Source organism: Periplaneta americana, chromosome 8, assembly GCF_040183065.1.
Source record: "Periplaneta americana isolate PAMFEO1 chromosome 8, P.americana_PAMFEO1_priV1, whole genome shotgun sequence".
NCBI lineage: Eukaryota > Metazoa > Arthropoda > Insecta > Blattodea > Blattidae > Periplaneta > Periplaneta americana.
The window spans coordinates 42,693,831-42,706,414 of record NC_091124.1 but is presented as its reverse complement, the minus strand read 5'-3'; the positions used below and the strand labels follow the sequence as shown (position 1 = coordinate 42,706,414).

The 12,584-nt window shown below is 36.8% G+C and overlaps 1 protein-coding gene across 1 annotated transcript in view; it reads right to left on the bottom strand.

Moving 5' to 3' along the window:
• The window catches only part of LOC138704684 (protein MMS22-like), a 49,354-nt gene that overhangs the window by 12,693 nt on the left and 24,077 nt on the right, over positions 1 to 12,584 (bottom strand). The window contains exons 10-13 of the mRNA XM_069832814.1: positions 10,900 to 11,014; positions 9,388 to 9,552; positions 6,246 to 6,669; positions 3,940 to 4,291 (exon numbers count right to left, since the gene is read on the bottom strand). Coding sequence (XP_069688915.1) covers positions 3,940 to 4,291; positions 6,246 to 6,669; positions 9,388 to 9,552; positions 10,900 to 11,014 — 1,056 coding nt within the window. The remainder of the gene's footprint in view (positions 1 to 3,939; positions 4,292 to 6,245; positions 6,670 to 9,387; positions 9,553 to 10,899; positions 11,015 to 12,584) is intronic.

Genomic DNA, 12,584 nt, shown 5'->3' with positions numbered 1-12,584 from the left:
AACTTCAAATGATTCAGTCTAATAAAGTATCATTTTCCGGACTGTTATTAGTACAGCTCAGATTTCCATGCAAATGGATGTGTTTACATAAGCTGGTTACACTTCTCAAATTTTGCAAATATTCGTTATAATATGACTTATTGATTCCAAATAACTGTACTTTTTCTGTGCATGTTTTGGTCTTTTTTGGATGCAAATTCATGCATAATAGCCTATATATTTTGAAGATTTTAGATTTAATAGCATATGAGTAGTTTAATATCAAAGACGGACATCTGTCGTCTCCATAGTTTTGATCTAGAGGCACTTTTTTGTTTCACAGCATTCTTTGTAGTATTTTAAAACAATTTATTTTTATAATGTAGTGTTAGAGTTTGTATATAGTTTCACCATAACTGAAAAAAGCATGAAAAAATGTATAAGAATCCACATTACCTAAATTTCATTTGAAGGTCAGATGTCTGCCTTTGATATTAAGCTACTCATATATTTAGACTTTTATATTGCATATTATGTCCTTTTTTTTTTACTTTAGTGCATATATTATGGTACCTTGCATAATAGTGCCTATTATGAATGCTGCTTCATACAATCTGGTATTTCTATATTATTTGCTATTGAGAAAAATAAATTAAAGAAAGCTACTAGTTATATGGTTTCGTGGCATCGTACCTAGCAACTGGTCTTTGGTCTTCCCACTAAATCCTCCCTTTGTTACATTGGAATTTCCAACCCCTAACTCTCACTTGTTCAAAGTTGAAGGTCAAAATACTGAAAGGAAGGAAGACAGGAGAAGTATACTTGCAGGCTGCAATTTAGTATACTTTTGTATCAAATTGCGAAGTGTTACTATAGCTTCTGTTATAAATACAAGAAAAGATCTTGTATCCAAAAGGATTGAAGGAAAAGAATTTTTAAAGACAGACAGTGATGTAGTTTATTATGATTCTTGTAATACTGATGTACTGTTATTTCAAGTTATCTTGAACTTTCTGAGAGGGGTCAGAGGGAAGGAAGCGCGTAACGTGGGTGGAGCCAACTGAGTTGTTTGCGCATGCTCCGCATCATTATCTCTTGTCAAGAAACATACAGCTATTCCCTTCACTGCGTACCAGTAGTGTTAAGATGGAGCAGCAACCACAGGGTAGTAATTATGGTGAAATCACACCACCACGGAGAAAAGTAATGCTGTTATCCACAGCGCAGAAAGATAAATTATCGCAAATATAATTAAGTGTTGCGAGGAGGAAAAATTAAACAAATGTTTGCTGAAACCTCTTGATGAGGAATATGAGAGAGCGGCTAAATACTCTGGCAAAAGTATTAGTTCCATGAAGAGAATTAAGAAGAATATTGCATTACAACCAAATGAACCTCACACTACTCCGAGAAAGAGTAGGTATGTAATGTTTAGAAATTATTGCTATAATAGTTATGTACAATAGTGTGTGTGTACTGTGAGTGACATAATGAATGACTGTTGTAAGTTATTATTTTGTTACAGTTCTGCAAAACATATTACTTCATTCCAGAATTAGGATTTGTGTAAAGTTGAAGTGGACGACTTTGATCAACATGTCATTCGGGATACAATCGAAGAATTGAATCAGTGAGTGGAAAAAGGGAATAACTATTTTGAACCCAACTTTTCAGGAAACAAAAAAAACTTTCTACAGCTTTTCTGTTAAGTTTGATTTAAATGTTGTCAACAGTAAAAATGTTCACTATTGTTTGTAATATATATATTATTACCAAACTTTGCTCTATGCCTTGTTAATATTTGTATACAATTGTTTTAAATTTTAAAACTTATTTCCTTTTTCCACTCAATAATCATACATATACTTTATTAACTTCCTAGCCTCTCCTCCAGTTTTTCCCTTCTTTAAAAATGTATATAGATGATTAAACAGGTTAATAACGACTTCCACATTACAATTTTATGGAAAAAAATATACAGGGTGAATCAAAAGTCTGGAACCATATATATATATATATATATATATATATATATATATCTTCCATATGCTTGATTTTCGATTGTTATAGGTGTTACCAGTATTTGTAAAACCAAATGCTATACCAGTGACACATTCGATTCTAGCTCTCAGCTATCTCAAAAGCCGCCATTTTGAATGCAACTTTGAAATTTTAAATGGAAAAGGGGTCATATAGGTACTCAAAATCATCTGAAATTTTCTGAGAAAAACAATGGTGCAATTCGTTTTGAGATATGTCTAATCGTTTTCAAGTTATTTAAAGATAACTGTAATAATGACACAAACATTAGTTACTGCATCTACAGATATTTTGTCACACGGTACGGTACTAAGGAAGCTTTGGAAAAGGTGTTTTTATGCAATTATGGTAATTAACTTTTCCTGCTTTACTGTTCGGTTAATCTGTGGCAGTTTCAATGCATTGTTGTTAGAAAGATTATGAATACAGAATACTGTATGTACATATATCCAAAGCTTGTGAAGATAAAACATCTCCTGTACACGAATAAAGGTAAGTGACAAGTTCTGCATGTAGTCGAATAATAACCCAACAACATTTCCCCTTTGTTTACATGTATCAGTTACTTCCTGTAGCTTATTATTAGTTTATTATAAAAATTTTCCAATATTAGCTGTAATAGAACAGTATTGAGTGGAAAAAGGGAACTACTACAGAAGTTATTTCCTTCTTCCACTCCACACAAAACAGACATGAGATTTTACGTGGGTAAGAATGTTAGTAATATTCCCTTTTTCAGCTCATCCAAGGGGTCTATCATTGAGGAACAAAATGGCTATCTCAGTTCAATTTAGCAAAAAAATGTAGTTATTCCCTTTCTCCACTCACTGGTTCAATTCTATCTTGTTCAGAAAGTAGTACATAGTCTACGATTAAGAAGATAATTCCGAATGGATGATGCCATTGACGAAATAATAATTAATTTTGGACCAAGCGATGATGGCAGTAATGATAGGAATATGAATTGTGTATAGCTGTAAATTAATGTAAATTCAAATAATAAGCCTGTAAAATATTGTTGTAAGAATATGTACATATTAGCTCTAGGTATAAGTCATGTAGGCCTATATAATGTATATAAATAGCTGTAGTAACTCCGCCATTGCCGGTCCTCAGCCCTGATGAGAGAGAAGGAGTGTACACACGATTATATTTAAATACTTACTCATTAAAGGTTAATTAAAACCTGCTATGAAACCATGTTCTCCTCTCAAAACCAGAGTGTCGTGAGATGATGATGTCTGTAATGAACCAAGTTCTTTTACATTAGAGAGCCGTAAGGCGAAAGGACCAACGTTTTCTGAAAAGAGTCACGTTACCCAAGGGAGGGGCATCACTGCCGTGCCGTTACGTTGATGAGTACATGCCGTACCGAGCAATTCAAAAGACAGACTTAGGGGATGTAAGGTTCAAGATAACTTGCAATAACAGTAAGTAGTTTTATTTTTGGGCACGTCATAGTATCGTAGTTAAGGCATAATGCTGCAAAGTCGAAAGGCTGCTGGTTCTATTCTCGATGGGGTCATGGTCATGCAGAAATACAAAAGACTTACAATTCAACCTCACTTTGTCCCTAATTTCTTTGCTTAATTACGCATCTGTCACTTCTTATGGTGTAGAAAGATTATTTTTTGTGTTCGAGAATGTGCTTCAGATAAACACACAAATTTAAGTGAGGAAAATTTTGAGAAATTAGTTGTTGTACGTTGTTTTAAAATAAAATAAAATGCAATATAATGTAGAACTCAATTTTAACAGTGCATATTTTTTATGGTTTTTTTTTTTTTTTTGCTTCATTATGATTACTTTGTCATATGTTAGTGCATGAATACATTGATAGTGCATGGAAATCCAGGCTCTAATTTTTATTCTCCTAGCAACCATTTTAGCATGCACATACTAAAAAAAATATTAGTGCACCTTCATGTAGAGGATCTGTCCACAGTGACACACCATACAGGCACAGCACACGTAGATCCTGCTGACGAGTTCGATGCTGGACGTGGCACAGCCGATAACAGAGCTCACACACTTGTCGAGCTGCTTGAAATAGAGCTGGCATTTCTCTCGAAACGTGGCCTTCCTGTGGATGTCCTGCAGGCCCTTGTACTTGTGTCCCACCAGCTTTATGAACGTGAAGAGCGGGTCATCAATGCTTGCCAGACAAACTGTCGACCCCTGACAGATGTCCTGAATTGCAGGAAGTCTGCTCACAATCTTCGTCAGATCTCCCAGCTCTTCTGATGACTCGTTGACGGATAACAGGGAACATCTGTACAAACAAAAGAAATGCTTTTCAGTCCATATTTTCCTTATGAATAATTTAAGTCGCGGTTAGCATGTATGGCACTGGATATGAGGTCCAAACATGGTCAAGGGCAGTGCATGTTAAAGGGCTATTAAGATGCTTCGCATGGTTTCCCTCAGAAGGGAAGGGAAACTGAGAGGCCTGTAAAAGAAATCTGATCTTGAAAGGGAAGACTCCTGGCAAAATTTACAGCGCATTTGTAGTCCGCATTAAAATTCAGTTCTCAAGGTAGCACAATGGATCTGTACAAAGAATCTTAAATGCGAGTGGGTTTATTTGCCTGTAATCTGTCCATCCAGCCACCCATCCATCCATCCAGCCACCCATCAGTCCATCCAGCCACCCATCAGCCCATCTATTCACCCAACCATCTATCCATATATTCTTACTTCTGTTAATTAATTGACATGTATGAAATTAGGGTATTTTAATTTTATTGGACATACACATCGATCTTAGAAGATTTTAATTTTACTGAACATCGCCATTCACTATTTACTTAAGTAGAAATATGCCAAGCAACTACATCAATAATATGCCTTCATTGGTTTAACTGTGCTACATGCTCATCATCCTTGTCCTGAGAAGTGAAAGGAGAAGGGAAGATAGGGGAGAGAAGAAGAGAATTGGAGGAGAGGATAGGAGGGGAGGGCATGGGAGAAGAGAGCGAAGAGAAGGAGGAGATGAGAGCAGAGAAGAGGAGAGGAGAGGACAGGAGGGAAGTGGAGGAGATGGTAGGGAAAGGGAGAGCAGAGGAGAAGAAAGGAGAGGAGAAAAGAGAAGAGATGGGAGAAGAGAAGAGAAGGGAAGGGAAGAGAAGAGATGGGAGAAGAGATGGGAGAAGAGAAGAGAAGAGAAGAGAAGAGAAGAGAAGGGAAGGGAAGGGAAGGGAAGGGAAGGGAAGGGAAGGGAAGGGAAGGGAAGGGAAGGGAAGGGAAGAGAAGAGAAGAGAAGAGAAGAGAAGAGAAGAGAAGAGAAGAGAAGAGAAGAGAAGAGAAGAGAAGAGAAGAGAAGAGAAGAGAAGAGAAGAGAAGAGAAGAGAAGAGAAGAGAAGAGAAGAGAAGAGAAGAGAAGAGAAGAGAAGAGAAGAGAAGAGAAGAGAAGAGAAGAGAGAAGAGAGGGGAGATAGGAGATAGAAGAGAAGAGAAGAGAAGAGAAGAGAAGAGAAGAGAAGAGAAGAGAAGAGAAGAGAAGAGAGATGAGGAGAGGAGGAAAGGGGTAGGAGAGAGAAGAGGAGATAATAGGAAAGGAAGAGGAGAGAGAGTGTAGGAAGAGAAGAGAAGAGAAGAGAGGGGGTGATGGGAGGGGAGAGGAGAGGAGAGGAGAGAAGAGAAGAGGGGAGATAGAGACGAGAAGAGGAAAGGGGAGGGAAGAGAGGAGAGAAGAGGATATGTGAGGAGAGAAAAGAGGGGAGGAGAAGAGAAAGATGATAGGAGAGAAGAGAGGGGAGAGAAGAGGAGAGGAGAGAAGAGAAGAAACGAGAGGGGAGAGAAGAGATGATAGAAAAGGAAGAGGAGAGATAAGATAGGAGAGGAGAAGAGAGAAGAGAGAGAAGAGAAGAGAAGAGAAGAGGAGAGGAGAGAGAGATTACACAGGGGAGAGGGGTGAGGAGAGCATAGGTGAGAAGAGAAGAGAAGAGAAGAGAAGAGAAGAGAAGAGAAGAGAAGAGAAGAGAAGAGAAGAGAAGAGAAGAGAAGAGAAGAGAAGAGTGAGAATAGAGGAGAGGAGTAGAGAAGAGAAGAGAAGAGAAGAGAAGTGAGAGGAGTGGAGTGGAAAGGAGGGGAGAGAATGCTGAAGAGAGAATGCAGCATAACAGTGGGGAGAAGAAAATAGAAAAGAAAAAGAAGAGGTGAGACAGATAAGAAGTGGAGAAAGGGGCTGATAATACTAAGTCAGAAGCAGCTCAGCAATAGCACACCTTATCCAGGCCTGTATCACGAGGCTCTCGTACTCCAGCGAGGGGTCAGCTATGAGGCTGAGGGCAGCTTCCTCCAGCAGCACATGGCAAAGGTAGCGCTTCGTCAGCTTGACGTTCATCCTGTCCGAGCTTGCGAAGTATGTGAACAGCTGGTCGAAGGACTGAGTCTGCAGGTCGGGGCACTCCAGGGCCAGGAGAGTGAAGCCGGCCGCCAGGTCCGCCACTTGGAAAGGGGGCTGGGAGGCGCTGCAGCACTGCGCCTGGATGTATGGCATCACATGCTGCACCAGCGCATCCATCGTGCTGCGTGCCTGGCTGCTGTGCAGCGACTGACGCAGCTTGGTCATCACGGAGATGACTGTGTCCAGCAGCCGACAGCAGTCAGACACCGAGCCATTCGACAAGTATGACGCTACCCAACCTCCTGCACCAACAGAACCATCATTACATAAGTACAGTTCAGGTCTTCCAAATTGTCTGATTTCTCCTTGTATAGGTGGCGCAAAAGTCAAGAAGGGGTCGAAAAAATTAATAAATTACAGTGAAATCTCAGTATAATGTACATCAGAGAATAATAATAGGGCCTATTTATACTTATTTTGAAAAGTACATTATAATAAAAACATGAACTTTTATCCAAACAAAGTTGTTTTGATTCTACATTAGGTAATGGCGAGTTATAATGGAAATATAAAAACTGGAAATTTATCCTTTGAAACGGTGGAAAAATTCAAATATCTTGGAGCAACAGTAACAAATATAAATGACACTCAAGAGAAAATTAAACGCAGAATAAATATGGGAAGTGCCTGTTATTATTTGGTTGAGAAGCTTTTGTCAACCAGTCTGCTGTTAAAAAGACTGCATCTACATAGAATTGGAATATATCAGTCCCCTAACTGCCCATTGTGCAACTCAAATCAAAAAATGGATTCAGAACACCTCAAAATCTGACTATAATTATGTGTGTGTATTCCGCCTTTGCTTATCATACAATTAAATGAATAAATTAATTAGTCATATTTTTCATTAACGTTTTCGGTACGTAAATTGTACCATCTTCAGATGTATGTATATGATGCTAATTGTTAACCAAGCCTATGGGTACATGTATCGTTGACTTAAATGCTCAGTGTTTTTGTGCATACTGTGCTATGTCGGTGAAGTGTTGCCATGATTACATAAATGATTACCTTAACTCTTATATACTATTTGCTGGTACAACACATTATCAAAATTAAATTAGAATGTTTCAGTCAATATTTAAAACACTATTTAAAAACACTATTTAAAAAACACTGTTTAAAACTGTTTAAAAAGCACATAGTTTGTACATCACTTTAAATATATGAAGTATGTGATCACTTATTGTGTGGTGTTTGCCGATGTGAAGTTAAATGAGGCAGTTGTGGTGATCTTGTTATTTAGCGTTGAGCTGGACTCAGTATCGTTAACATGGCTATGTTTGCTAAAAGTGATGTTGAGACACTTCTATAATAGTTGATGGCATTACTGTGATTTGTACCCATAGATGTAATGTTATAACAGAATGAAGGTTGTCAAGTCCATGGATTTAGTATCGCCTGGCGTGTCTGTAACAATATGATTAAGTATTAGTCTATGAATTTGAAATTGGGAATATTTGTGATTGAAAATTTGGAAATTCCTTTAACTGGTATTGGTTATGGTTAACTGCTAGGGGTAATGCCTATTATGTAAGAAAAGTAACTTACAGTTTTAATCATTTATGTAATCATGGCAACACTTCACCGACATAGCACAGTATGCACAAAAACACTGAGCATTTAAGTCAACGATACATGTACCCATAGGCTTGGTTAACAATTAGCATCATATACATACATCTGAAGATGGTACAATTTACGTACCGAAAACGTTAATGAAAAATATGACTAATTAATTTATTCATTTAATTGTATGATAAGCAAAGGCGGAATACACACACATAATTATAGTCAAATTGTGATAGCTTATCGGTATACCTTCAACATGAAATTCATACCTCAAAATCTGTGCTTCAGTGGCTGCCCATGACAATATCTTTGAAAAATATTGGAGTGCAAGAGATCAAATGACTTTATTGTCAAACGCCTGGCATTAGAAAGCAACAATATATTACTGATTATTCTGTATGGTTGTGAAACTTGGACTCTCACTTCGAGAGAGGAATAGAGGTTAAGAGTGTTCAAGAATAAGGTGCCTAGGAAAATATTTGGGTCTAAGAGAGATGAAATTACGAAAGAACGGAGAAAGTTACACAACGCAGAACTGCAGAACTGAAAGCATTGTATTCTTCACCTGACATAATTAGAAACATTAAATCCAGACATCTGAGATGGGCGGGGCATGTAGCACGTATAGGTGAATCCAGAAATGTATACAGAATGTTAGTTGGAAGACCTGAGGAAAAAAGATCTTTGAGGGACTGAGACGTAGATGGGAGGATGGATATAATGCTAGGGATTGGATTAATCTTGCTCAAGATAGGAACCGATGGTGAGCTTATGTGAGGGCAGCAATGAACCTATGGGGTCTCTAAAAACCATGTGTCATTAAGTCATTACTGTAGTTTTACAAATAATATTCGTATTAATAATGATTTTGTCAAAAATGGACATGAAATTACAAATGAAAAGTGCACAAAAGATGAGAAAACACAAATCCGCAATGGCTGTTTCCATCAACAGTTTCCTACCATATCTCGTAGCATAAATAAAGACTTCATTTAAATTTGTTTGCATCTGGGTCATTCATGGAAATTCCTCTTTGTGGCTGTAATGGCCATGTGGCCTAATATTTGTTCTGAAAGAAGAAGAAGAAAATGACGATGATCATGATTTTATACCAGTTTTTACCACCAATTTTAACAAAAGTAAAGGCTGAAGTATACAAAATAATAGAGGATTTCACTATTCACTTTTTATAGACCTCAACAAAGTTTATTGCATGAATAAATGATTCCAGAACAACTGAAATATATTGAATGGGCAAAGTATTAGATTCGTTCTCTGAAAGTTATCGTTCTCATGTGGAAAATTATTTGAGTAAACAGTTTCAATGTTTTAAATGGGTTCTTCATATGTGAGCACCACTGTATTCGATAGAACAAGACATACAATACCTATAAGAGAATATTCGGACAGTTGCAAGGACTGACTTGCATCCATGACATCCTGAACTCCTTCAACGAAAGTTCTCATGAGTACGAAGGAGTTTCCACTTTTGTGTGTGCTCAGTTCCATCACAAGAAGCAACAAAGGTCGAGATATATCTGCAATGTCTTGTCCTGTGAATGGAAGAACAATTAACATTACAAACACGTGCAAAACTCAAGGAAAGTGTCATACATAACTTGTGTGCTGTTGGTGTTTAACACAACAAGATTTTTTACAGGGTTCTTAATATACAGAATTAATCGTAAGTAATATCATTAATTTCAAGGGGTTATTCTTTGAGATATTTCAAACAAAAAAGTTTAATACAATTTTGGTCGTTTTTGCTTCCCTTTAGAGATAAAAACTGTTTTATGTGAAACATTTCATAACGTGTTTTAGGAAAGCCATTGATTTAATACCCAATATGTTTAGTCAATTTAAGAGAGCAGTGTATTCTGATAGTAAATGCTTGAAAGAATTTTAGTTTTGTGCTTTAAATATACAGAAATTTGATCCGAACAAATGTAACTTTTTGTTCTGCAAAGGAATCTTAAAATATTATATCTGTTTCGATCAAATTTCTGCAAATTTAAAGGACAAAACTAAAATTCTTTCAAGCATTTACTATCAGAATACACTGCTCTCTTAAATTGATCGAGCATATTGGGAATTATGCCTTTGATTGAGGTTCTAACTGATATGTACGGATTCAGAAACAAAATTTGGGTCACCTGAATTTTGTTCCTGGGTCTGTACATCTATTATCAGGCAGCATATCTCACATGACGATATGTGTCAGAGGAAGAACAATTTGTCTGAATACATCTGAAGTCTGACTAGTGTAATATGTACCTAATCGGTGATGTATGCAATGGAGGGGGAAAGCAACTGGCCATCCTACTCCATTATTTTCTGACTTAATTGCCTCATAAGTGGTGTCCTGTTGATATCACTTGTGAGGTTCAGACTTGGCTTCGAACAGTTGACTAAAAATTGATAACACAATCTCAAGGGAAAAAATGGAACTCTCTGCATCATAATCCACAGTTAATTCCCGATTTACCACAAAAATCGTCTGTAGCTGCATTTAGATTGGCAACAGGCTATGATTGTTTGGCCAAACACCTGCAAAGAATTGGAATATATCAGTCCCCTAACTGCCCATTGTGCAACTCAAATCAAGAAATGGATTCGGAACACCTCAAAATCTGTGCTTCAGTGGCTGACCATGATAATATCTTTGAAAAATATTGGAGAGCAAGAGGTCAAATGACTTTATTGTCAAACGCCTGGCATTAGAAAACAACAACATACCAGTAGTTCTGAATTGTACGTAACTGAAATCATTCCCCTCCAGTTACGTACAAACCAGGTTTTAGTGTATTTTGTTTCCAAATTTCTGCACAATGCATGTTTTGCTAGGTCCAAAATTAAGACATATCAAAAATAAAAATTATATAAAACAGAATAAAATTTACCTCTCTCAACATATAGCTGCAGCAGGGCAACATTGGCTTTTATCTTCACATGCTGGCGATTCAAATCCGACATTTCTACAGGCAGTATGCCAAGCAAGTCCTGCATCTTCTTACCCTGAAAATGTAAACCAAAGTGCAACGTTAGATATTGCAAAGCAAGTTTTCAATGTGGTTGCTTACATCAATGTAGATTAACAAGGAAAATTATTCTAGTTAACAGAATTAAATCACGTCTGTAGACTATGTAAAAAGGAAATCATTGAAATCTTTTCAGTAGTTTATGAGAAAACCTGGCAGTTATATCAGTGTTTTCAGTTTTCTTTTTTCACAAGATTTTTCTTTTTTCTAAAATGTTTTATTAGGATTATTATACTTTTTTTTAAATTGATTTATTTTACAATATTTTAACAACTGCTATGGTTATCTAGTGTCTGAAATGAAGGCGATAATGTCAGTGAAATGAGTCAGGTCCAGTGCCGAAAGTTACCCAGCATTTGCTTTTAATGGCTTGTCAGTATATTTTTTCATTAATAAACTTCCTTCTATGTAATTGTGGAAACTTTATAACTAATTCATAGCATAAATACGCGTCAAAAAAATGACTTTCATACTCCATCGGCAAGTCTATTGTGCTGTCAAAGTTTTCCGTCTGCCATTTTGGCACAACAATGAACATGGCACAACATAGTAGTAACAGCTGAGCAATTAAAATTGATTTATTAAAGAAGACCATGATCACACGAATCGGAAAAGTTGATCATCTGAGAAACTTGGACGGATTTGCCGAGAGCCGATGCATGCGATACGATGTAGTGAAAGCAGTTACATAACAATTACAGCAAAGATTGTCTTTTTCCGATCGGCGTGATTCGTCCGATGAGTGCGATATGATGTAGTGAACGCTTACCTTTATACTGCTTTGTTACGTGAAGCGGAAGACAAAATTACACTTAGGCCTGGTTTCGTCAACCTTTGTTAAATTATAACAGTGTGTTATTTCATTTTAACTGTAAACTTAACAGTTGAAGCATTTCTTCAACTACTGTTAGTACTAACAGTCTGTTAAAACCTATGTTAATTTAACTGCCCAATTTCATGCAGTTAAATCATTTAACTCTCTGTTAGCATAGAAGTATCCAATATGGCTGGTGCGTTAGTTACTGAACTTATATATCTGGATTATTTAGAATGATATCCAACAATACATAACAGAACGGATGGTTTCTGTGATTTGACAGACCAGAAGTTCACACAAAGGTATAGGCTATTTTCTGCCAAGCCTCACTTTTGGCTTTCAGCTTAGATCCGTTTGCTTGTTTATTCTCATTAATTGGTTTATACTGCGAAATAATTTCCAGCAGAAGGTTTCTTTCGAACGAAGAGAAATTAGTCCCACGATTTCTTTTTGTTCCAGTGTTTTCCATTTCATAACAGCAGTACCAATACGCCGCTCCATGCTATTGTGATACAGACGAGGAAACAAGCAGAAATCAAACCTGAGAGAATAGAAAGACTTCTATCCTCTCTAAATCAAACAACGGAAGCAAGCGAGAATCGCAATTGTTAGAGTTCAGAAAACAGAAGTGAGCCTATACTTGGTTATAGGTTATGGTTAAACTCTAGAATCTCTAGTCCTAACAGAGAGTTAGCAAACAGAATGTTAAAATGTGACATGTAAAGTTGAA